The following is a 23,188-nucleotide window of genomic DNA, read 5'->3' as shown; positions in this document are numbered from 1 at the left end:
ATACTGCTAATAAGTGATAGTGATATGTGATGCAGAGGGCACCAAAATAACTAAAAATCATAGTTAGATTTAACTGTATGACTTTTCAGAAACCACAAAATCAAGTCACTTCATTGCATTTATGAATGCCAGACCATTCTCTTTCTACTCCAGCCTGTTTGGTGAAGTTGATGTCTTATATTTCCATGGTACCAAATTGGGGTTTCTCAGTCTTTGTATGCCTTAGGATCCCATTTTCCCTTATTCCTAACCAGTATTTTTATATTTAAATATCCTTACCCTAAATGCCTCAATAGATGTGCAGAACTTAATCAGAGCACATGAAATACTTGATTCAAGCGATGAATTGTGTCAGAGACCCAGAGACCATGATTATATTGTGTCATGTGTGTCTCCATTTATGGAATAGATGGAGAAGCCATTGAAGGCGAGACTCACCTCAACCTCCTTAAAGTACGTACAGTGTAGATTTCTCTTCTTCTGAGGCGGCTTCTCTTGCAGCCAGCAAAGTGACCCTGCCCTGGTGTCTGCTCCAGGCTGCTCGGCAGGAGGAACGGGAGGATCAGGCCTCACGGTGGCAGCCCCAGTCTTCATGCAGGACATCAACCACCTCGGTGCCTGCTGGAGAAAGGACACAGCTGGGATGGAGAAACGTGCCAGAGGCGCTTCCCGGAATCGGGCAAGTCAGAAATCCCAGAATCCTCTGAGGGACAGTGCCGATTGCCCTAAAGTGACTGGGAGAGTCCGGGCTAGAGCAGTCCCTTCCCCAGGTGTCAATCCCCACATTTTCCACAGCAGCCTTGACGCTTTGGCTCCGACTGGGCCACATCGCCCTGGCTCTGCCTCAGTCCCGAGCTCTGGGCCAGAGGGTGCCGCTGGATGCCGAGTGTCCCGGCGGGGCTGGGGACAGCCCGGCTCCTGCCCGCGCCGCCGGTGCGGTGGAAGGGAGAGCGGGACTCCCGACGGCACCCCGGGCTCGCGGGGAGCGCCGGGCCGGCGGCGGGGCCGGGGCCGGGGCCCGGATCCGTCCGTGCCCGCCTGTGCCCACGGGCCGTCCCCGGGGCCGCGGGCAGCGCTGGGATGCGGGGCCGGCCCGCGCCCGGCGCCGAGCGCTCGCCGCCGCCGTGAGCGCCGCCGAACATGTTCCTGGCAGGCGAGGCCAGGGGAGATGCAGCGAGGCGCGGGGCACTTTTCCAACAGCTCCTCCGCCGGGAGAGCCAGTGGCACGGCGCGGCGCCGCAGCCCGCCGCTCTCCCCGGCTCCCTGGAGGAGAAGCAGCCCGGGCGCCATGCAGCGAGGCAGGGTAAGGGGCTGCGGGGCGCGGGCGGTGGCGGGCGCGGTGTCCCCGGTGTCCCCATCCCCGCTGACGGCGGCGTCGTTGCAGGTGCGGGCGGCGCTGGCGGCGCTGCTCTGCGCGGCGCTGCTCCCGCTCCGCCCGGAGGCCGCCAGGGCGCCCAAGCAGCGGCCGGCGCGGACCCGGAGCTGCGGCGAGCGGCCCGAGGAGCTGCTGGAGCAGCTGTACGGGCGGCTGGCGGCGGGCATGCTCAGCGCCTTCCACCACACCCTGCAGCCCGAGCCGCCGGGCCGCCAGCACAACGCCAGCTGCCCCGCCGGGGCACGGCCGCCCGCGGACAAGAGGGTCCGGCTCCCCGTCAACCTGCGCAGCGCATCGCCCTGGGCATACAGGTGACTCCGGGCGCCGGGGGAAGGGAGGTGCGGCCGCCGCTGGGGGCTCGGCGGGCTGAAGGGAGCCGAGGCGGCGTCTCCGTGCGGGACCGGCAGCGCCGAGCTCCGCCGCGCCGTGCCCGGGGCAGCGAGGGAGGCGAGGGGCGGCCGCGGCACCGGGCAGCAGCCAGGAAAAGTGCTAAAACGCAGTCTAAGTAGGCGATATGAGGTAATTATGTAAAAACAGCTTGTGTGAGGAATATGTCTAGTGGGCAAAAAGTGAAATGATTGAGGTGGAGCAACCCGTGAGATGGAGCTCACACCCACATCCACACCCACGCGGGAGCACAGACCACCTTCAAAAAGTCACCGGGGCAAATTGTCATATGTGCCAGTAAGAGGATCCTCAGAAAAGGACCACCACCAAAGAACTCTTGACTCTGCAGCAGCCACAGAGGGGCTCAGATGCTTTCCCCAAAATGTGACTCCAGACACGACGCTGTTTCTAAAATACATCAGGGTACAGTCTGTGTTCCGGTCACCCACCAACAGAGGCATATCTTCACCTACCAAACACTCCCAAGGGCTGGACGTCCCCTTTGCTGTAGGGAAGTAGGCAAAGAATGAATACAGCAATATTCTACACCTGTATTTTCAACCTGTGCTTTGCAAACCTCCTTCCCCTGAGGTGGAAACTAGGTCTGACAGACTATTTTTAGGGCGCATAAAAACAACGAAGTAAAGTAGATTTGTTGTGAGGCTGGTTAATACATGAAAAAAGGGCCTGCACTTCCATAGGAAGCTCTGGAAAAGCTTGGAAACCACTGATCTAGCACACTAAACCCAGTGTGTGATCACATTCTCAGAAGATTATGAAGTCTTCTGATGGTTTGAATAAGACCAAGTTCTGTTTACAGCTTTCTATAAAGGACTGCAAGCAACAGGAAGCTAAAACGTGCAAACTTAAAAGGAACTGACTTTCTTGCTACTTTTTATACATTATCCCTGGTATATACTTTGATGCAGTTCCTGTGTATTCAGCAAACAGTTATCTCCTTGTTAGGCTCTCCAATAAATATTTATTTTATGGCCTGGGTTTTGCTCGCTTTTAGTGTAAGAAGTAATCCTACTGAGAGAAAGATGGTTTATTTGCTCAGTAAGCCTTTCATAAGCAAAGTATTTTTAGGAATACATTTTCTCTAAGAAGACTGAGGATTTTTAAGCTACCTAAGAGTGCACAAAGCAAATACCATGAGCGAAACACCTACCATTTGGCTCAGGTATTTCTTACAGTGGTTTTGCAAAATACTAGTGCTATCAGAAAAATGTTCCTTTGGTTTGAAAACAGTACCTTCATCCTTGCATCTCGTTGGACAGATATTTATTTTCAGTTGGAGCTCTGTATAGACTGACTTTTTAACGGAGAACCAGCTGCTTCTTGGGGCTTGGCTTACAAAAGTAAATCCACTGTACTTTTCATCAAAGTGTTTTCAGACAGACCACTAACCATTCACATACAAGTAACTTGATGACATCTCCAAGCTAGGAATTGTAAAAGATAGTGGGAAAGAAGTATTACACCATTAAAAGCAAAATCTAAAATATTCAGAGGAAAAATTGTTTCTTTATGATAAAGAGGCCTGAGAATCTGTCTAGTTAACAGACCTCAATTACAGCTTTTTTTGTGGCTGCATTTTTACTATATCATTACTGTGCAATGAGACAGCAATAGACATCTCAAGATGTGTAATTAAAGTGTAAAATATAAGATTGCTAATTAGCTATTGCCACCTGCTATCTCATAGATTTTGAAGCTAGATGTGAAAATTTGTTTTGTTCTGTGGTCTTCAACAGAGTACCCTGGAAGCTCCTTAATCCCATTAGAGTTACTCCATATTTTTGAGAGGTACACACAGCTCTCCATTAAAGACCACAAGTAATGTCCCATTATGTTTTGTCAATGGTTAACCGATTTCACTTATCCCAACAATTTCTTCTCCATGGCTGGAGTGTTAATCTGAAAAGCTGCACACGGCTCTCTTCTGTACAGTACTTTCCTGACAAGCCTACCTGCATTTAATTATTTTCCCTTGTAAATTGCTCCCCTTCACAGATTCATTGCTATCTCCTGAGCTGCCTTCTGAATCACAGAAGTTGGTGAATGCTCATAAATAAATTCACTGTTGGCAAACCCCTCTTGTATGCCCTGATAGGAAACTGCTCAAAGGCTGAATTTGACTACTTGACATTTGCATCAAGGTGCCTGTCCCGTTCCAGCGTCTCACAGACATCCTGCTCTCTGGCTTCTTTCTGCACCTAAATACTTACAGTGCCATTCATTTGTGCTCTGTGCATAAAGGCTCTTTTTTCTTTTTGACATGCATTTTAATGCCTGAGATACCTCATGCTGTTTCTCTGTCTTCATTGGCGTTGCACATTTCCCATTGTTACCATCTGCAGATTTCATTAACATACTGTTTATACTCCCTATTCCAGGTCATTAATAATAAAGATATTAAGTCTGGATCTACTTACCTTCCCCTGAATATCTCCCCAGGCACCTGCTCCCAGCTGTTTAATGCTGCTGCTTGTAATTCTTCTGTTCACATGACTGTTCAGTCCAAGTCAACTGGATTTTTTTCATATCAGCATTTATAAGAAAGCATCAAATATATTACTTAGAGAACTGTGTATAATGTTGACTCTACTACATCATGTGTATGCCAAGCCTATCATTCTGTTTAAGTGTGGAAGAATTAGGTTTGACTGGCTCAAATCTCAGATAATCCTTGTGTGGCTTCTTTGCTTGTCTTTGTTCTGTGCTTACTGTTTATTTTCCATTACTCAGTCTTTTAATTTTGTTATACAAAAATCAAGACTTACATCACTTTTGGTTTCCTGCAAACCAGAGATACAGGAGTTGTACATGGATTGCACCTCAGATACATCTGGTTCCAAGCCCTGCTGCTAGCAGCAACCAACCAGTGGTATTTAAGGCAAAAGTTAGGGGGAAATTAGTTGTTCATGTGTCTGATACTGAAATTCCATCCTGGTGGCCACAGGAGATCAGTATATAACTCAGGGCACAGAGTTTAATCATGCGAATCACTCTTTGCTCTGCAGAGCTATAAAGAGACAGCAGAGTTCCCTGAAGTCAGTTGAGCATGCTGGATTTGCTCAGCAGTTCAGGAAGTTGGGCTACAAATTACTCAGCTTTTTTTAAAAAATAGAGCCAGCAGAAGGAATTCTGCCATGAAATCATCCTTCCATGAATTCATCAGGCTGACTGTGTGCCAGCTTGCAACATCTATCCGGGGTTGCTTGTTTTTTTTAGCACTATTACATGGATAGTCAGTGAAATCCAGAAACCCTGCTTGTACAAGGACATTCTGGCAAGTGCAAGTAGCACTTGGCTACTGCTATGGTTCAGAGTTGCTTACCAAGAATTAATGATATGGGTGGACCTGCAGATTCTACTGATGGCACAGGATGGGTGCTCTTGTTAACATTTACAGAAGCCATTCACCAATCATAGTGAATCATTAGCAGGGCAAGCACAGCTCCAGAGATGCACAGAAAAATTGCTCATGGACAAGAACCATTGTAAAAAGGATTAATTTTAAATGTCTGCCTAAACATTTGTGGGGGTCTGATCATAAAGCTCAGAGCAAGCGTTGAAAAATCTGATCCCGCTGAAGTCAGCAACACTTTTACAGGTAGTGCTGATTTGTGATTCCATTCAGTGTGCTGCAGAGCACCATTCATTAACCAGCGGTGTATGTTTTATATGTTTTAACCAGTTCAATGTTTTATTTTTTGATGTCTTAAGGCTACAATAATAATCATAACTAGTTTGCAAACACACTTCTACTTGAGTTTAGCAAAATTTCTTTATGTATAGTCAAGAAGTCATTCAGGTTTCTGAATTTCCAAATCCTGTGGCTTTTGTTTCTGCCTCTGGGGCCTAATCCTGCATCTACTAATGGTTAATTTAGAAGATTTAACTTTTATTGTCAGTGTTGTTCTGATGATGTTAGCCAAGTTAGCCAGTCCCTCTCTCAAACATTGCCCAGCTTGTTTTTTTCTGTTTTTCAAAAATAAGTTTCAGTTTATAAGCATCCTTGGTTTAGGGCTCATTTACATAAATTCTTAATACAAGTAATACAGGCAAGTCATTTTTCACTGGTAAAAGCCAAGCTTGTCTGCAGTGTGTTTGAACAACATCATACAGGAGGGCTTTCCTTCAAATAATATTCCAGTTATTTTCTAGAAGCTTTTCCAAGGCATTTTCCAGGTTTTAACATTACCATGTAGCATGGTGTGCATGTCCAAAGATGCAGCCAAGGGAAAGAATACAAGGGGATGCAGAGCTGCCATCCTTTTAAGTTGAGCACATTTGTACAACTCTTCAGAAAATCAGTTAGTGCTGGGCTATTTCTGTGCAAGCACTGTGCTACCTATAGTAGTAATACCTATGCTGCTGCCTGTATATAAAATAAAGCATAACATGAACAAAAGAACACCTGCTATAGGGAAACAAATGTCTTGGCAAGGGGGGAAAAAGCTGTTAGCTCTTAATCCTGTAAGTATTTCAGAGTCAGAAGGAAGGGGGTGATGATCTGCTTATTAGACTTTTGATAACATCCAGCTGTAAGCCCAATGCTAACACTGATTTTCTGAAGAGTCAGCTCCCTGCCCCAGCACAGAATCTGACCCTGTGGAATCAGAAGCTTGGAAATTACGAAGTGACAATATTATTAAAAATACTACTTATAAAATTACTAGTACAGGAGAAGGCAGATTAAGACTCTGCAAGTGTTTTACTTCTGACAGAAAGTTTTCTCTTGAGTTTCCAGGCTCAGTATGTAAATGGCAGGAAGTTTGTTTTTCACTGGGAGCTCTCAAAGCACTCATAGGGTCATAAGGAAAGCAGCCGAGTCACACTTCATTAGCAGTTCCAGTTCAGCACAAACCTGCTTCTTGTTCCAGCAGATGGGAACAGAGCAGCCCAGCACAGCTCACTGCTCCTGTCACTGTGAAACAGCAGGGCTGGCGAGGCAGACTTGGCTGTCCACAGCGGTGACCTGAGTTCACAGGACACAGGAAATCCTCACCAAAGTGTCTGGGCTGCCTGGTTTGCAGCAGTGGCCACAGCAAGTGACACAAGGCTGCAGGGGACACTTGAGTACCAGGGGAAAGTTGCACTTCTGTGGTTCTCCACCACTCTTCCCAGCTCTGTCCATCTCTTGGGTGTAAGGAAAGACGTAGCAGGAACTTGGAGCGTGCATTTTTTTCCTGGTTAGTTAATCTGATAAAAAAATTTAACATCTTCTCTAGGAGAAGATGTTAAAACATGACTTGTGGTGGTTGGTGTTTCTTAGTGGCTCTGACACAAGCAGGTCTGGGTTGCCTAGAAAGACACAAATAAGGTTTTATTTATATGGCTTTTCTGAACAGGTTTGAGCTTAAGATGCAGAACCTTATATATGACTCCAAGTTTTAGTGATATTTGAGTTCAGGTATTAATTTCAGGAGGCATTACTTAGAGGCTTCAGCCTTGAAGTTCTGGTCTGGATACAAAACCAGTTTTATATTTGAATCCATCATTAAGTTTGGATTCTCTCTGATTCCTTCCAGTTCTCACATGATGTATTAACATCTAACTCAGTAATATAAGAGATTTTCCCCTTGGAAAGTAGAAAACCATGCTACAACCACACCATCTTTCAAAAAACCCACCCCATTAATACTTGACTTTTTCCACATGGGAATTTGGAGGAGAAAGGTAGTTGTAAACCATTATTCCAGTGACAGTGTTCTCCTGTTATCAGTGAAACCTCTCATGTTTGCATGCAGAGCATGTTCATGCTTTCCAGTAACATCATATACCAGGTGCTAGAGATAATACAGTAAGAGGAAATACCAATAACTTGACACATGGTGTGTTTAACAATCCATCACTGAAATTACGCACACTTGAGTTTGAAATAGGAATGTATAACAGTAGAAAGGCCTGTGTTCCCCTTTCTTCCTTTCTGCTGGCTACCAGACATTTTATTGCACACTGGTGTGAGATCCTGTAACATAAAGGTATTTCCTGGGGAAAGTAAGCAAGTATAAATGGGATAGAAGAGCACTGCAAAAAAATATCTGCAACATCACAGATGTCTGGTCAGATTTTTTGTGAGGAAAACAAATTCTTTAAATTATATATATATATATAATAATTAAATTATATATATGTATATTTAAAAGTCTCTTTTCCTTGATTTGAGTTTGAGTTTAGCAAAAGCTGTGATTCCAGATTTCCTTTAACTAGATAAACTGGTGATACTTCTGAAAAGGGCAGCTCCCTTCTGTCCATGCCTAAGCTACTTGTTCACTCTGGCTGGTTGGTGCAGAGCTCTGTGTACATGTGTGGCAAGACAGCTGACAGACCAAACCTCAGCTTCTGATGGAGTTATCCCTTAGCTGAATGAGTTCCTTCATCAATCCTGTGACCAGAAGAACATCAGTGTCAACCCAGGGATAGGTGTGAGAGCGAGAGCCAGGCTGCTTGTTCTCAAAAGGAGAGATTTTGTTGACTAGCAGTGACTGCAGTCACAGCTTGAGGCAGACATAGGGTTCTGCCTCTTCCAAACCTGAAACCTCTTCTTGTCTCACAGACATACTGAAGAGATAAAAGGTGAACACTTTGATACCCAAGGAAGTGCTGCCAACCTGGGAAACACAATTTAGAAATTGCTTTAAATCTATTAAGATGTAAGATGACATTGACATCTATTAAGAGATCCCACCTGGAGGACTGCATCCAGCTCTGGCATCACAACACAAGAGGGACATTGACCTGTTAGAGTGAGTCCAGAGAAGGCCATGAAAACACTCAAAGGGTTGGAGAACCTCTCCTATAAAGACAGGCTGAACCTTCCAGTGTTTCAATGGGGCCTAAAAGAGAGCTGGAAGACTCTTCATAAGGGTATGGAGTGATAGGACAAGGAATAATGGCTTCAAGCTGGAAGACAGCAGGTTTAGATCAGATACTGGGAAGAATGAAGAAGTGAGGGTGGCAAGACACTGGCACAGGTTGCCCAGAGAAGCTGTAGATTCCTCATCCCAGGAAGTTGCAGTTTATCTCAGTGTGAGCACGAAAGTGTTGCTCTTAGAGGAAGATACAGTAGACATTAATTAGAAAAGCAATACAGAGTTCTGCTTTCAAGGGCAAGTCCCATTTATGACCCCAATATACTAGGGAGAAAAACCTATTGTAGAAATAATAGTACAATTCAATTCTATTAAAATTACTAAATTTTAAAACATCATGTTATGGCTTTAACAATAATAATGTTAACGAGGATTTGTACCTGTTTTTGAAGAACTCAAGGCAGATAAAAAGTTTAGAAATGCCCAAGTGTCCTTTTTAATGCTCTGTTTACCTATTCAGTCCAAAATGCAAGACTCATTCTGTTTAAACCCTTGAACCTCACAATTCAGAAAGCCAGACACTTCGTATTTCCATGTGCACTGTAGGACCTAATCAATTCTGTAACCTGTTACGTTTTTCTCTTTACACTTTACAAATTAGAAGCCAGACAGCATCAGCTACAGCTGTTTTTCCTGGTGAAGACAACAAAACCATTATATAATTATTATAATGATATAATAATTATAATAATATATACGTTTATATAATTCCAGATGAATATACCTGGTTTGAGAGGTACTAAAGAATCTTTATTTGCTTCTCTCTAGAATTTCCTATGATCCCACGAGGTACCCCAAGTACATTCCCGAAGCCTACTGCCTGTGCAAAGGCTGCCTGATGGGGATCTTTGGCGAGGAGAGCTTGCACTTCCGCAGCACCCCGGTGTTCATGCCCACCGTCATCCTGCGCCGCACGCCCGCCTGCGCCGGGGGCCGCTACGTCTACACCGAGGACTACATCACCATCCCCGTGGGCTGCACCTGCGTCCCCGAGCAGGAAAAGGAGGCAGAGAGCGTCAATTCCAGCATAGATAAGCAAGAAGTGAAGCTGCTGGTGGGCCAGAACAAGCCCTCATCAGAATGAAGAATGTATTGGAAGTCATGTTTCAGTACTGGCCTCACATAATCATCTCACCACCTCAGGAAACTGCAACACCGCAGCAAACACACTCAGTCATCCTCTTTTTCTGCTTGCAGTTATTTCAGATCTAAGATGGAAAGTCCAGTCACTCAGTTCATTAGAGATGGCAATTAATTCTATTTCTTTCACTCATGTAAACTTGTTTAGTTCATTATTGCAAACTCCAAAGTAGCCTCTTTTTTCTCCTTAGAGCAGAACATTTTATCTTTGCTTATTCACAGTACATTTTAGAAGATGATGCAACTGTAAGACATGGTAGCTATTACTATAGCAGGCTACTGGTTGTAGATATTTTTAAGGAATCTTATATTCTACTTTTAAGTACCCTTATATAAAAATCACTCAGCTGCTGTACATGTGACAAATCAGCAGTTAAAAGGACAATTTCTCAGGCTGGGAGAGTGTCCCTTTATACTGCATAAACTCCAAGCTTTGCCTCTGAGCTGTTACCTCTTTGGCTAATTTATACACTACAGAAAGGAAACCTTTGCTGAGTTGGAGTCATTCATGAAGCAATAGCCTGTGTGCTTGCTATTTTTAAGCTTGCCAAATTGCTAAGGTTACAAAGGTGTTGAGAAAAAACATACTAGAATATTGTAAAAATGCAGCAGACTTTCTTGATGTGGACTATGTCTAATTACACAGAAAATATCAATTAGGAAAAATACAGTTTGGGTCCCAAGAATTCTGTATTCAATTTCATCTATCACTGACTGCTTAACTTCCTTGTGATAAAACTGTTCCATGCAGTTGAAAGGCCAAAACCTTTTATTTTAGAAGAGATTCCCCATTAAAAAGAAATTACCAAGGGTCAGCTTAACCTCAGGTGCGCTGCAGGTGAGTAAGCAGGTCTTGGGTCTTAACTTCCAAATCCTACAAGAGGTCTTTGAGTTGAGTCCCAGCCAATCCAAACTTGTTAAATCCAACTGTTTTTTACAATTACTGTTACTCATTTCTCCTTATGCTACACGTAACAGATGATCACCTGCAAAAGCTGACTGGGCAGCCTTCCATTTGTGCAGCCTAATGCTCATGGAACTTGATGGCAGGCCCTCACCAGAAACCCTGCATACACAAAAACTTGCATTTCCAGAACAAGAGACTGAAGTTGACTCAGCCTAGTGAATGAGAATCACGAAAGACCAGGCATGCCTTGCACAAACGTAATTCCTCAGAGGGTCACACTTACCAAAACAGATAAACCTCTGAATGCACAGCAGAGAATCTCTTTTACAGATGAAAGATCATGACAGCAAGATCTTTACAGAATAAACATAATATGCAGCAATGTATTTGCTAAATCATGAATCTCTAAATTTGCCTTAATTCATAGCAGAGAAAGCCCCTCTCTACATAAACAACTCTTCTTTGGAGTGTTGTTGCATGAAGAATGGAAAGACTAAGCTAATCACAATTAGCTAGTTGAAGACATAATGTAAGTCATATGACAGCTCCATGTCTTGGTGCATAATTATTGATTGTGCTCTCTCTGACTCAGTCTAGCATAACAGTATTTTTACAGTGCAATCTGTGAAACCTCTTACAAAGCCTAAAATAACTTTAAGAACTCCAGAAATGAATCAATATTCCCATCACAATGTCAGATTGAAGTTTGTAGCTCTGTTTTTTGTGCAGATGCTTTTCCTCAATTCTCCTTGTCTTTCAATCTGTGTTTCCTCCAATTGTGATGCTTCTATCTCAAGGGGATTCTCAAAGGTGTCCAGAGATGGTCATAAAATGTTTATGCTACTCAGAGCACAGCTAATTGCCTGGCTGCTGCCAGCAATTTTAGGTAGTTACCTTTTCCCCAGAGAATGTAAATACTTGCAGCAGTTACAACCTCTTTTCCTTCCTCCTAATGCAGAGGAACTTCTCACCCTCTGAGCAGAGGGAAATGGTAATCAGAGGGGCTCAAAAGAGAGGCTGACTCACAGAACTGGAGAAACACTGCACTAGGGGATGTTTCAGTAGCCTGATCCCTTCCAGTTTCATCATTAGATTGCGAGGTTTTCCTCCACATGTACACTTATGGCAGTGTGAAGCTGAACCTTCAGACTCCACAGCATAGAAAGCAAAGTCTTCACCCTATCAGGCAATAAAATGACCCCAAACAACAACAGCAAAATGTCCAACCATGTCTGCAACAAATTTGTTATTAGAGCACATGGATATATATTTGCATCATGTGGAGAGAAAAAAAAATCTAATTTTTTTTTTTACTACAACTCTCTTGTCCTCCAGACACAAATTATGGAGTAATTTTTAGGTTTGCAAGTAACTAGAGCATGTTCAGGGAATTCCTGTGAGGTGCAAGCCTAAAAGCAGGTAAATGGAACATAATAATTTTCTCCACTCCAGAAAAAGAGATGCTTTAGTTTATAGAAAGTTTCAGAAATTGGATGACTGAAAGTACTTGAGAACTGCAAAATCTCCATGGATCAATAGATCGCTTGTGTTGGTGACCTCCTTCTCGTCACACTGCAACAAGTGCAGAAAGCTTCCCATGGTTCAGGCATCTTTATGTTATTTTATTCAGAAGCTCATTTTCTCTTCTTAATCCTCCTTTTCCCCTGTGACAGACATTTTAGCTGAGCCAATTTGCTTCCTGATCCAGTTTTTCAATTAGGTGTCTCTTAAAAGCTGTTTATGTTTTAGCACGAGCAACTGTTTGATATTTTGTTAGTGAGCAACTGTTTGTTAATACTTAACATCAAGAGCTATTAGCTACACAAACACTTGCTGGCCTTCAATGTATCCTTCCATATATCCTTTCTCCACATTACTCATGTGGGAAAGGTTGAGTGTTAAATGTAGTTTGCATTTGTTTGGAATTGTTTTTTTTTAATGAGGTCAATGCATCATGGATTTATATCAGTTTCACTTCAAATGTGGTGTGACATTTTCCAGCTTCCAGCCCTCTGCTTACAGCTGCCACAGCCTTGCCTTTAATTTGCATGGGGGAGGGAGTGTTCATTGGAGTTGCTTCAAGGCTTCACAAACTGTTGACAGAAGGAAGACATGAAATGCCTCACTGAACCAACTCCAGGCCCAATAAATGCAAACAATTCAAAGCTAGAACTATCTGGCAGCTGCAGCTGATTTGAGAAATTTTTTTGTTGAGCCAGGAAAATATTTTCCTTCAACAAGGTTGTCCCTGGAATACATTAGGAGCCACAAAACACAGAACAATATCCTTGGTAATGAGATTATTTTCTTGTCTGTAGTATCGCTTAAGGTAGTGTGGAAAATTCCTGTCATGCAGGAAGGCTGAGGGAAGCCTGAGATGCTAGTTTGGGTTTACTTACCAGTCATCACATGAAGGTGTCTGTCTGAGTAGGTGAAGATCTACAGTTACACATGAACCTGGAACTGCATGGGGGAACATGAAAGCAGCAGGAGGAAAAGGCAAAAAGGCTGTGATGTGCTCAGAAAGTATAAACACCCATTAATCCCGCTGGGACGAGGAACAGCCATAACTGCCTGGACTGGGGTAGTTAAAGAGGCTGTAGCACACCTGACTCTGCAGTCACAAATGCCACTGGAAAAGGACCATGGTGCTGACACTTCACCACAGTCTGTTCCAACACAAAGTCCATCCATGAGACACCCCTGGTACAGTCAGTCACTACTTGACACTGACATTTTTACTCACAGTCCTGTTACAGAAGAAAAGAAGGTTTTGCCACCACATACTATTTCTTAAAGTTCGCACACTGGCACAAAACACAAATTCACTATGGATTTTTGTGACTTGTACCCTTCTCAGAAACAGCTACTTCCTTGCAATCAAGTATGACAAAAATAGTTTACCTCCCATCAACTGATGAAGGCTGTAAATGCCACTAGTCTAGCTGCTTGGGCAGCTGCCTGCACTCCCCAGGCTTTTAAGAGGGAAGCTGGTGGACAATGGGCTGCTCTGTTCAAAGTGCAACTGCACAGATTTTCATGTACCCTCAATTCAGTAACTATGCATCTTCACAGTGCCTCTTTTCAAAGAAGTCTGACCTACCTGTGAGAAGCAGCAGTGATTTTCTTGGAAGTGAACTTCTTGGTACAACTGAATGGTGCACTTTTATCTTTTTAGTATCTCTGATGAAGTTAGCAAAATTGACTTGTATCTCTGCTATGGAGAGCCCAATAATACACATTAACCAAAATAAAGCAAACAAAGCAGCAAAACAGGTGAGGCTTCGATTTGAACAGCACATTCTAATTTAGGTGGGTGGCAGGGGAATAGTATCATCCCTTCTGGCAATCCTACCTGTCCCACTTGAAGCCTCTATATAGTTAAAAACAAAGTTTCATGAGTTACTTCATTGACTCCATCTGCTTGGTGTGCAAGACACTGAAGTAATAAACCAGTTTAAAGTACAGATTAGTGCCAAGAGCTATGCAGTTACCATTCCGTTTTGCTTTATTTTCAAACGGGCCACATGAAAGTGATGGTGTAGCCTCCCAGAAAACAACTAAGCCCAGGTGTATTTCACCTGTGGACAGTCATTTTCAGGGGAATTTTGGCTCAGCAGCAAGGATGGCATCTGGTTGGATAGGCAAGACTGTATGGGCCTGGGCTCACACAGCAGAAAGGAGAGGCCAGTGCCTGTTCTTCCTGTGAGTGCTTCCTCTGCTGCATGTCCCTTGTTTTAACAACACCGGTGACCAGCCTGACAGAAACCAAGGCGTGTGAAAGAGGAAGAAAACTGTTCCCAAAGAACCCAGGAACACTAGAGGCAGGGAGAAAGCAACAGGTATAAAATGTGAGGTGAGAAAAGCCTTAGGAAGCAATCAGATCTCTTGGAAAATGGGAAGGAGAGCTACAGTGGCTTGAGTGGGTATTTATGAACCACTGCTGTGTTCAGCTCGGACAACACCATTCTCTGAGCACTGAGAGAGAATAATAATCCATCTGTATTATTCCTGCTCTGATGTTTACTCCACCAGATGGAAAATCTGCATCTAAACATCAGAAACATGAGTATTATCACTGCCTTATAAAAAGTCTCATATCACAAGCTTAATTAGGCTTATTCCCACCACAAAATAAATTTAGTACTTGATTTTACATAATTTGTTTTGTAGATGCAGCATTTCTGTTAGCCTTTACACAGCATGACATACAAAGACAAGTGCTTGTGTTTTGTAGAGTGTTTTTAGATATTATAAAAGTGTTGAGTGCCTTGAAATTTATGAACTAATTTCCACCCAAAAATACTTCAGCAGTGTAGTCAAGAAGTTTGTCAAAACTGGCTTTAAAATTCCCAGTTATCAAAAATCTCTACTTATGCAAAACAAAGCTTTTCCACTGTATCATCAATTTTGACTGAAATATAGTCCAAATCTTGAATATAAAATCTAACATGTTTCTGTTTGAAACAGTGGGTGTTTATCAATATGTTATGCCTCAGTGGCCTTATAACATTCAATGATTTTTAAGATGCTTCTATTCTACTGCTCTGCTGCTGTCTGTGGAACAGGACAAAAAGATAAAACAAGGCAACTGGAAAAAAGCCCATAACCATTCTTGCAACTTGACATAGCTGTAGATCCTCCTTAGTTTGATATTGAAATTATTAAAAAGCAGGCATTATATTTAATCAGAGCCATTATGATTCAAGATTTAAGGGACACGTTTGGGACACATTACTATAGAAGTAGAAGTGTCAAGTACTTTGGCAATGATGATTCTGATGTCTGCAAGGCAAACACCTATGTGTTGTTATAAGCTAAAATCACTTCAAAGAGGTCACTGATGTGTCCTCAAATGGTAAAAGCTACCAGTTAAAATGAAACTCTAACAAAGAAGTTCCCATTATCCAGCGCCTGCATTGCTTGGTCTGCCTTTACCTAACATGAAACACAGTAATTGTAAATGCTTACTCATTTAAGAGAGAGGCTATCACACGATGTTGATTCCAGCTATCCCAGAAAACAGTACTCAGAGCCGACTATTTCAGCCCTGAGAAATGTGGCATAACTGACAGTTAACAGAAAAAAGCCTGACTGAAAAAGCTGTAGATTGGTAGATGATCTTAAGAGAATCAGTCCAGTCCAGAAGCATAGTTCACATAGCATCGAAATTCATTGGCTAAATTTCGTGAGTGTTTTGGAATAAACTTGCACATCTTCACACCAAGTTGTTTTGCTGCCTCTTCCTCCATGACTGCACCTGCAGCAAAAATAATTTGTATAAATTAAAGAAACAGTAACAGAATGTTTGAACTTTTTAAATAGCTCCTCCCAAATGCATACATAGCCTGTTTTTTTTTTAAGGAAGGCAGGCTTAAAGTAAATACACTCTCAGCCTTCCTTAACAACAGAATCTATTGGGAAACTTCAAGTAAATCTAGAAGAATGAAAGACATTCCAAGGAAATTAATGTCCAAGCAATTTCATAAAAATAAGTATAGGATATCAGTGCCCTTTTTACAGAAACCAAATTTGAACTCAATCTTCTTGCTACATTCCAAGGAAGTTAAATAGTAGGGAGCCGTGGGAAATGCAAACAGATTACATCTACTCTTTCACTTACATAAACCATGGGGTGATATTTGCAGCTACACACTGAGAAATCACTGCTTTGAGCAGTAAACTGGAGGACCACCTATTGATTCTAGGGAAAAACTGCTGAGAACCACCCTCGTGTCTGACTGCCATGTGCACTTACACCAAGGAGCAGACTTTCTGTGGCCACATTATTTTAATTTTTCTTAATTTTGCCTGCTTGGTTGCCTTCTCCCTAATTGTACATACAGAGGGGTTTTGACCTTTGCTTTTTGGAAAGGTTTCCCGGATGTCTTCAGATAACAATACAGCAATAATAAAACAGGTTAAGAAAAGCCATGACTTGGGTAGACACACATCACTTCTCAAAACCACAAGTGCACTTTCCTAAAGAAGGACCCACAAGTACAGATATCTAATTATCTAGTTTCTACTTTTATCACTGCTTTTTAATTCCTCCTGCTGTATTTCAGTGCCTAAAACATAAACAATAACTTGCACCTATGTTTGCCATTCCCAGATTTCAATCATTGCAATTACAGAGAGTGGCCCTTCTACAAGAAAAATTATATTTCTGGAATTTTGCTGGATGATATTATAATTTCTCAAAATTTAGTAAAATTCATAATGCCACAGGAAAAAGAGACTGACTTGAACTATTAACACCCAATTCTGTTTAAAAGAAAGGTTGAACTCAAGTACTCAAGTAAAAAGCTTAGGATCCTCCGTAAATTGATGATGATTCAGCATTATTGAGTTAGTATTTGTCTCATGTAAGTTTGTCATTAGAAAGAGACAAAAAAGCTACTTAAGGAGACCTAATATTTTTGTTAGTTATACCTGTGCAAAGCAGAATCTTTCCTTTTGTTAGGTATTTGATGGTCTCTGCAGTCTTTTGAAGGCATTCCTCAGACAGATAGGGTGGATCTGCTATTACAATGTCAAAACTGTGTGGCAGGAGATTTCCAGGTAAGTCCAAAGGGTGGTTGTAATCATAGAAGATAAACTCTTCTCCGTACACAGAAAACCTTCTGTCATACTCCAGTATACACACGGAAAAATCCTCACCATCCTGTTCTTTCAGTTTCTGGTACACACTTGGTGCACTAATGCATGCTATCCTGAAAAAACACACAATAACTTAAAATTGTAATTTTAAAAGGCAAACAACAGCAACAAAACTCTACAGCAGTCCTCAGAGAGGCTTTGGGAAAACATTTTAAACATTAGTCCCAAAAATGTAAGGTATTCTTCCTCCATTCTAACAATTAATTACTTTAGTAACAAAGTCTTAAGTATGAAAGTCATTACCTGTTGAACCCCATACTACATAAAGATCTTAAGCTTGACTACACAGAAAGTCTTGTTTCAGAAAAGAAAGTACACTCAAAAAATTAAAAATTACTGTTTATAGAAGTAGGAAGAAAACCAAGTTTTTTCCATCTGTTCTACAGAAACATAATATAAAAACTAAGAAAATAATTACAAGTCAATAATGTGCTCTGAAGCACTTTGTATTTATCAAAAAATTAAAAAGATTACCAGTAAACTTTTACAAGGCACAGCCTACAACATTCAGTGAAATGATAAACAGGAAGATCAGTATAAAATATTAACTAAATAACATCAAAGCACTTCTGCAGTATCTCAGTTGAACAAAACTGAAGTACAACGAGTAATGAATTAAACTGCATATTCTTGTCTACATAGCAAAAACAAAATATTTGAAGAGGAGACATGTTAAATCTACAACACAATTATTAAAACCTACCTGCCACCTTTTCCAGCTGCCAGAACTGCTTCTTTAGCCAGGCATGATGCAGTTTCATCACTGTACCAAAACTGGCTCAGTTGCTGAGAAAGAAAATGCACAATTACAAAGAACATCAAATCTCCTGGCTATGCTATGCAGAGTTACGTGTGGTGAGTCGTAACTGAAGAAAACTACAATCCATAGCAACTTCTCAGTTCACAACCTGTAAAGCTGGAAAGGTGAATGTTTTCCTGACAGTCTTCCTACTTCTGTAATCTAGTGATATGCAGCAGGTAACTTACACTCTGTTTCCAAAGCATGAACTGCAGTATCAGGAAAACCAAGAACTCCAAACCACTGACAAAGTATTTCAGAACTAATATGCAGATGCATATTATTTATGTGCTCTTAAATTGAGTTCCTTCAGTAGACGAGGAAAAAGGACCTTGAAAAGTGACAGTATGGGAAGAAAGAAAAGGATAAGAAAGCTAAATCAGAATGGATCGGAAAAAGGAAGACCAAAAAAACCCAACCCAGAGACAAATCAAAAATCAATCTGTCACAAATAAAAACAAGCAGCAAAACAGTCATCCACAAAAATAAAGAAATAGAACACACACACACACACACACACACACACACAAAATAGATGTAAAAGGAAAGATCACTTGCTCTTGTTACACTGTTTGTCTCAGACTCAGGGAAGAGTCTTTACTACTATTACATGCCAGGCTGGAGTTAAAATTTCCAGAAGCAGCTTTCTGTTAGGAACTTTATTCCCTCTCCATGTACTTTCAGTTTGCAACCCCCATGCACATGTGGAGCAAACAACTATATATAGCTTTAATACTAAAGCAAATCTCCCTAGAGTGTTGCCATCCATTAATAAGAACATCTTGAGTGCTCCCCTCTTTAATTTCATTTCATTATCCAGCCACCAAAGAAACTTGGTCAGGACTAGTCCTCTATCTGTGCTTCATTCACTGAAATTTATAGTTTCTTACCCAGTTTTCTTCTATTGAGCCAATGGAATATTGATTAAACCCTTGGGAGGTCTTCATGCCCTCTCTCTGCTGCTGTTCCAAATAGAACTCCTGGAGGGCAGCCAACGTATGGGATGAAAGCTGGGGAATGTCATCATCATCATCCATTTTCTTAGATGACAACAAGAAAAAAGAAATCAATTAACCCTTTTCAATGGTGAATGTTTTTTTTAAAACAACATAATCTTGTGATGTAAATCAACTTCCACCAAGAATGAAGCTAACTAGGAAAACCTCCTAACAAAAGAAAACTTACACCTTCTACTTAAGCACTCTTAAATCAGTGAGAGGCCAATTGGAAATAACAAGTCTCCATAGAGAATTCAGGAAGAGCAGCAACACTGTTCCCTTTCTATACAACATGGATTTGGCTTGTGTTCTCACAGGGAAGTTGACATTACAGCTCTTGGTTTCCTGTGGATCTGGAAAATCCTATAGAAATTATTCCCTTCCTTCCTGGAAAAAATGATAGCTATTGATCATTCCCTCCCATGTTCAAAAGCCACACAATTTTGACTCTAAACTAGCATTCTAGCTCAGCATCACCTGGTTTTAACTTCCATGATATAAAAAGATTCCTCTAAATGCCACAAATCTACAAGAAAAAAAAAAAAAAAAAAGGCAGTCAAGAAGCTCCAAAAAGACACGGTATGTACCATTGGAAAAGTACAGCCATTTTCAGAAAGCTCCTCAAGTGGGTTCTGCCAGGCAGCATCTCTGAGCCCTCTGACCCAGGCAGCACAGCAGCCTCTCCCAGAGAACAGTGTCACCTCATGGAACGGAGGTGCTGGAAAGGACTTAGCCAGTGAAAAGAACTGGAGAAAACTGAGAAAGATTCTTCTCTCAAGAAACCCATTTTCCCTGCATCCAGCCTAAGAACCAGCACACGAGCAGTGCCTTTAACAGAGCCTGGGGACAGGGATATGTCTGCATTATGCAGAAGTCACCAAGAGCCACTGGCCACCTGAACGGTGAGTGAACATTTTGAGTCATTTCAAGTGGAGCTGCTCATGGTTTTTCTTCTCCTCATTCCCTGAATTACAAGGAGAGCGCTAGAACTGGCAGTCTCCTCCCCTTCCACCCTTTCAAGATGAAGTTTCCTAAAACAACTTCCTCCTGCTTGCTGGAAAAATGGTACCTTACCCTGGCACGGGGAGATAACTCTGCCATTCCTCTGACATAGTACACACCTAAGGAAAGCTCTTATCTGCAAAACCTGGCTTTTCCAGAGTATAATTTACTGGCTTGCTGGCTTCTCAGGCCAGGTTGGCCAAACAGAGAATTGTTCACAGCCCAAAGATCAGCCTCACGCAAGAGAATTGCGGAGTCAAGCTACCTAGTAAAACCAAAATCAATTTTCCCCCTATTTTTTCCTTGAACAAAACACAAATGCTTTGACAATATTTACATTATTAAATCACGTATTATTTAAAGTATTTATTATAGAAATGACTGTACGTCCAGACAGATAACACAATTTCTAGCCACAGTGCTCTAACAATACACAATATTATGACCTATTTTAGGTCCTATACAACAATTTATTGTTAGGACAGGTAGAAATTTACAATCACTCCTTAAGTCATAGCATTTTTTTTAATTAACTGAATGATACATATAGTAATCTGGTCTGCTATTACCCCCTAAGCAATAACACAACCATGCTTTGACTCTAAGAAACTGAAAGAGGTGGAAAGCTTCAGTTTTTAAGTCAAAAGTTGAGATTTTTAAAATTTTCTGTTCAGTGAGGCCATACTGGCATTTGCAAAGTCTAAATCCATGCCTATGAATCAAAACCCTCATAGATAAAGTTGCTGCTGAAGAATTTGCCATTGTTTCAGAAGATAAAAAAGCCATAGAGATCTTTTATTTATTAATAATTTTTAGTTGACTTTTTTATACTCTTCCTTTTGGTTTGTTAATTAAAGCCTTAGGAACGAAGAAGTAATTAACTGTGAGGTTTTGCAAGGAGAGGTAACTCAGAACATATGGTAAAAATATTACGTACAGCTATTACAAATGCCTCCAAAATTCAATATATTTTTCTGAATGAATATACTGACTCAGGTTATTAACATGAAGACATTCTCATGCTTAAGAACTATATCAGAAAACCCTTAAAGTGAGTTTATGTGTACAAGACTTGTAAATTCCTTCAAGGGAGACAGTCCTACTGTTTGAAATCCCTTCATTATCCCTTCAGAAAATTCACTGCTCTCAAGTCCAGAAGGAATCCTGAAAATTCTGCAGGATGATGGGAAGAAGCACAGAAGCTTACAGTGCCTCTGACACTTAGGGAATCTTTACAATCTTAATTCCCAAGGTCCCTGAGGCTCCAGCTGACCAATCCCTGCTTGCCCCAGGCCTGGGGTCCCTCCACGGGCAGACCATGCTCTCTCCTCACACAGCCGCTCTCTGAAAACCACACAGGGGGAAATCAGATATCCAAGAACAGCTCAAGAACACTGTGTATGGCATAGAAATGTAACATTCACTGTGAAGTCAAAGTCCTCCTAAAGGAAAACACCAGAAAAGGAGGTAAGCTCCCTAGGATAGAGAGGAACAGGAACAGGCAGGGCTGTGTTAATAAGGAAAAACAGTAAATTTGATCAATACTGGTCCCTAAACCACCAGGTCTACCCATAAAACAGGAAAAATGAAGCGACAAATTCCACCATGTGAGCTGCAGTGCAGCAGGTAGGATGAAGGGGTGGATGGCCCTGCAGACTTTAGTCCATTCCCCTGTCCACAGCTCAATCTGTCTCTTATCACCTGAGGCATTGGTCAGGCAAATGTCATCACTACAGAGTGAAAGCTCTCCAAAGAAAACAAAAAATAAATTAAGAGAGATAAGAGCACCACAGGAGTCTCCAAGGCCTTGTTCACACAAGAATGTAGTATGTATTTAACAATAGGTTCTGGCAGTCATGTATGAAAAATCTTTTTTTATATAGTCAAATTCTAAGACAGAGGAAAACATACTCAAAAGAAACACTATGGGAAAATCAACAGCCTTTGGTCCCCAGTACCTTTATTTCACCTGTAGTTATGATCACATGGAGGACAGGTGATAAGAAAACATCAGGGAAGACTGCTAAAAGGCTATGGAATAGAAGTACATCTGGAAAGCCATGCTGCTCACCACTGGGAAGGAGGAAGGACAGTGTTAGCCCTTTAGATCTTTTACCAAGAATATAAAAAGCACACGTGCAACTTCAGAAAAGATCTTATTCTAAGAGTAACCTTGATCAAAAGACAGAGAGCATGAAATCTAGTTGTCTGCATTTTTTCCAAGCTGCCCAAGTCAGTCTTTGAGAAAGCAGCTCATCATCCACAATGTTTACGGCACACACCGAGAAAAGCTGGCCAGCTGTGTGCAACTGTAATGAAAATCACCTGGAAGAGGCTGCAACCACCTGCCTGAAGGTAGAGAAGTCCTGATCTGATAGACTGGAAAGCTACTAAATGTCTGGACTTGTGCCCTAACACCTCAAAAGCCGGAATTTCACAATGCGTCGAAGTCACACAGAAAGTTCATTGAAGAGAAGCTGCAGAGGATTACCAAACACACAGAAACTGCACTGGATTAAAAAAGTAAAGTCAGAAGGCCTGGTGGCTACTTCAAGCAAAAGGAAACTAGGATGTATCCCACGGAGACACAGGCAGGGCTCGGGATCGCCGGTCCCTCCTACACGTGGAGAGGGACACTGCCGGCCCCGGAGAGGCCCTTTCCCGCTGTCCCCTCCCCCGTGTACCGCTTCCAGGGCACCCCGCAGCCACAGAGAACCGCCGGCGGGCCCGGCGTCATCCCGGACAGCCCGGCCGCGCCTCGGCCGCCAGCGCCCGCGGGGCGCAGCGGGGCCGGCCGGGGCCGGGGCGGTGAGGGGCGATGCCGTGGCGGTGAGGGGCGATGCCGGGGCGGTGAAGGGGCGGTGAGGGGCGATGCCGTGGCGGTGAGGGGCGATGCCGGGGCGGTGAGGGGGCTCCCCGCCGCCCTCACGGCGGTCCCGGGCCGCGCCCGCGCCCCGCGCGCGCCGCTCGCGCCACTCACCGCCCGCCGGCCGCCGCGCGCGCGCAGCTCGCCCCGGCCCCGCCCCCCGCGCG

The 23,188-nt window shown here is 42.6% G+C and overlaps 2 protein-coding genes across 11 annotated transcripts in view; one reads left to right on the top strand and one right to left on the bottom strand.

Annotated features, from left to right (window-relative positions):
* The window catches only part of IL17D (interleukin 17D), a 22,136-nt gene extending 6,216 nt beyond the window's left edge, over positions 1-15,920 (top strand). Inside the window, exons 2-4 of one of the 2 annotated variants that reach the window (XM_085580639.1) lie at positions 537-1,303; positions 1,385-1,686; positions 9,415-15,920. In XM_085580639.1, coding sequence (XP_085436765.1) covers positions 593-1,303; positions 1,385-1,686; positions 9,415-9,730 — 1,329 coding nt within the window. In that variant the 5' untranslated portion in view covers positions 537-592 and the 3' untranslated portion in view covers positions 9,731-15,920. Of the gene's footprint in view, positions 1-501; positions 1,304-1,384; positions 1,687-9,414 lie in introns of both variants that reach the window. The other variant, XM_021539936.4, reaches the window with a different exon arrangement.
* On the bottom strand, positions 13,414-23,188 carry EEF1AKMT1 (EEF1A lysine methyltransferase 1). 9 transcript variants are annotated; one of them, XM_085580671.1, is made up of 7 exons: positions 22,647-22,827; positions 22,114-22,228; positions 21,580-21,662; positions 19,046-19,195; positions 18,060-18,142; positions 17,129-17,409; positions 13,414-15,953 (listed from the first exon to the last, which is right to left on the bottom strand). In XM_085580671.1, exons 4-7 carry the CDS (start codon positions 19,190-19,192, stop codon positions 15,826-15,828), a joined length of 639 nt encoding a protein of 212 aa, XP_085436797.1. In that variant the 5' UTR covers positions 19,193-19,195; positions 21,580-21,662; positions 22,114-22,228; positions 22,647-22,827; the 3' UTR covers positions 13,414-15,825. The 9 variants fall into 9 exon arrangements, with proteins under 9 accessions (XP_085436797.1, XP_085436786.1, XP_021395639.1 ...); XM_085580660.1 differs by lacking the exon at positions 21,580-21,662 and having other exon boundaries at positions 22,481-22,827; XM_021539964.4 differs by lacking the exons at positions 21,580-21,662; positions 22,114-22,228; positions 22,647-22,827 and adding an exon at positions 23,136-23,188.

This window comes from Lonchura striata, chromosome 1 (assembly GCF_050655825.1).
Source record: "Lonchura striata isolate lonStrDom1 chromosome 1, ASM5065582v1, whole genome shotgun sequence".
In the NCBI taxonomy this organism is placed as follows: Eukaryota; Metazoa; Chordata; class Aves; order Passeriformes; family Estrildidae; genus Lonchura; species Lonchura striata.
Note: the sequence above shows the minus strand (reverse complement) of the source record. Positions and strands in the feature narration are given on the sequence as shown.

Excerpts from the sequence above, each read along its gene's own strand:
- EEF1AKMT1 (XM_085580644.1), bottom strand. Across the intron at positions 17,410-18,059 it reads GCAGCTGGAAAAGGTGGCAG|GATAGCATGCATTAGTGCAC; the intron begins GTAGGTTTTAAT and ends GTGTTTTTTCAG. Across the intron at positions 15,954-17,128 it reads AAAGATTCTGCTTTGCACAG|GTGCAGTCATGGAGGAAGAG; the intron begins GTATAACTAACA and ends TTTTTGCTGCAG.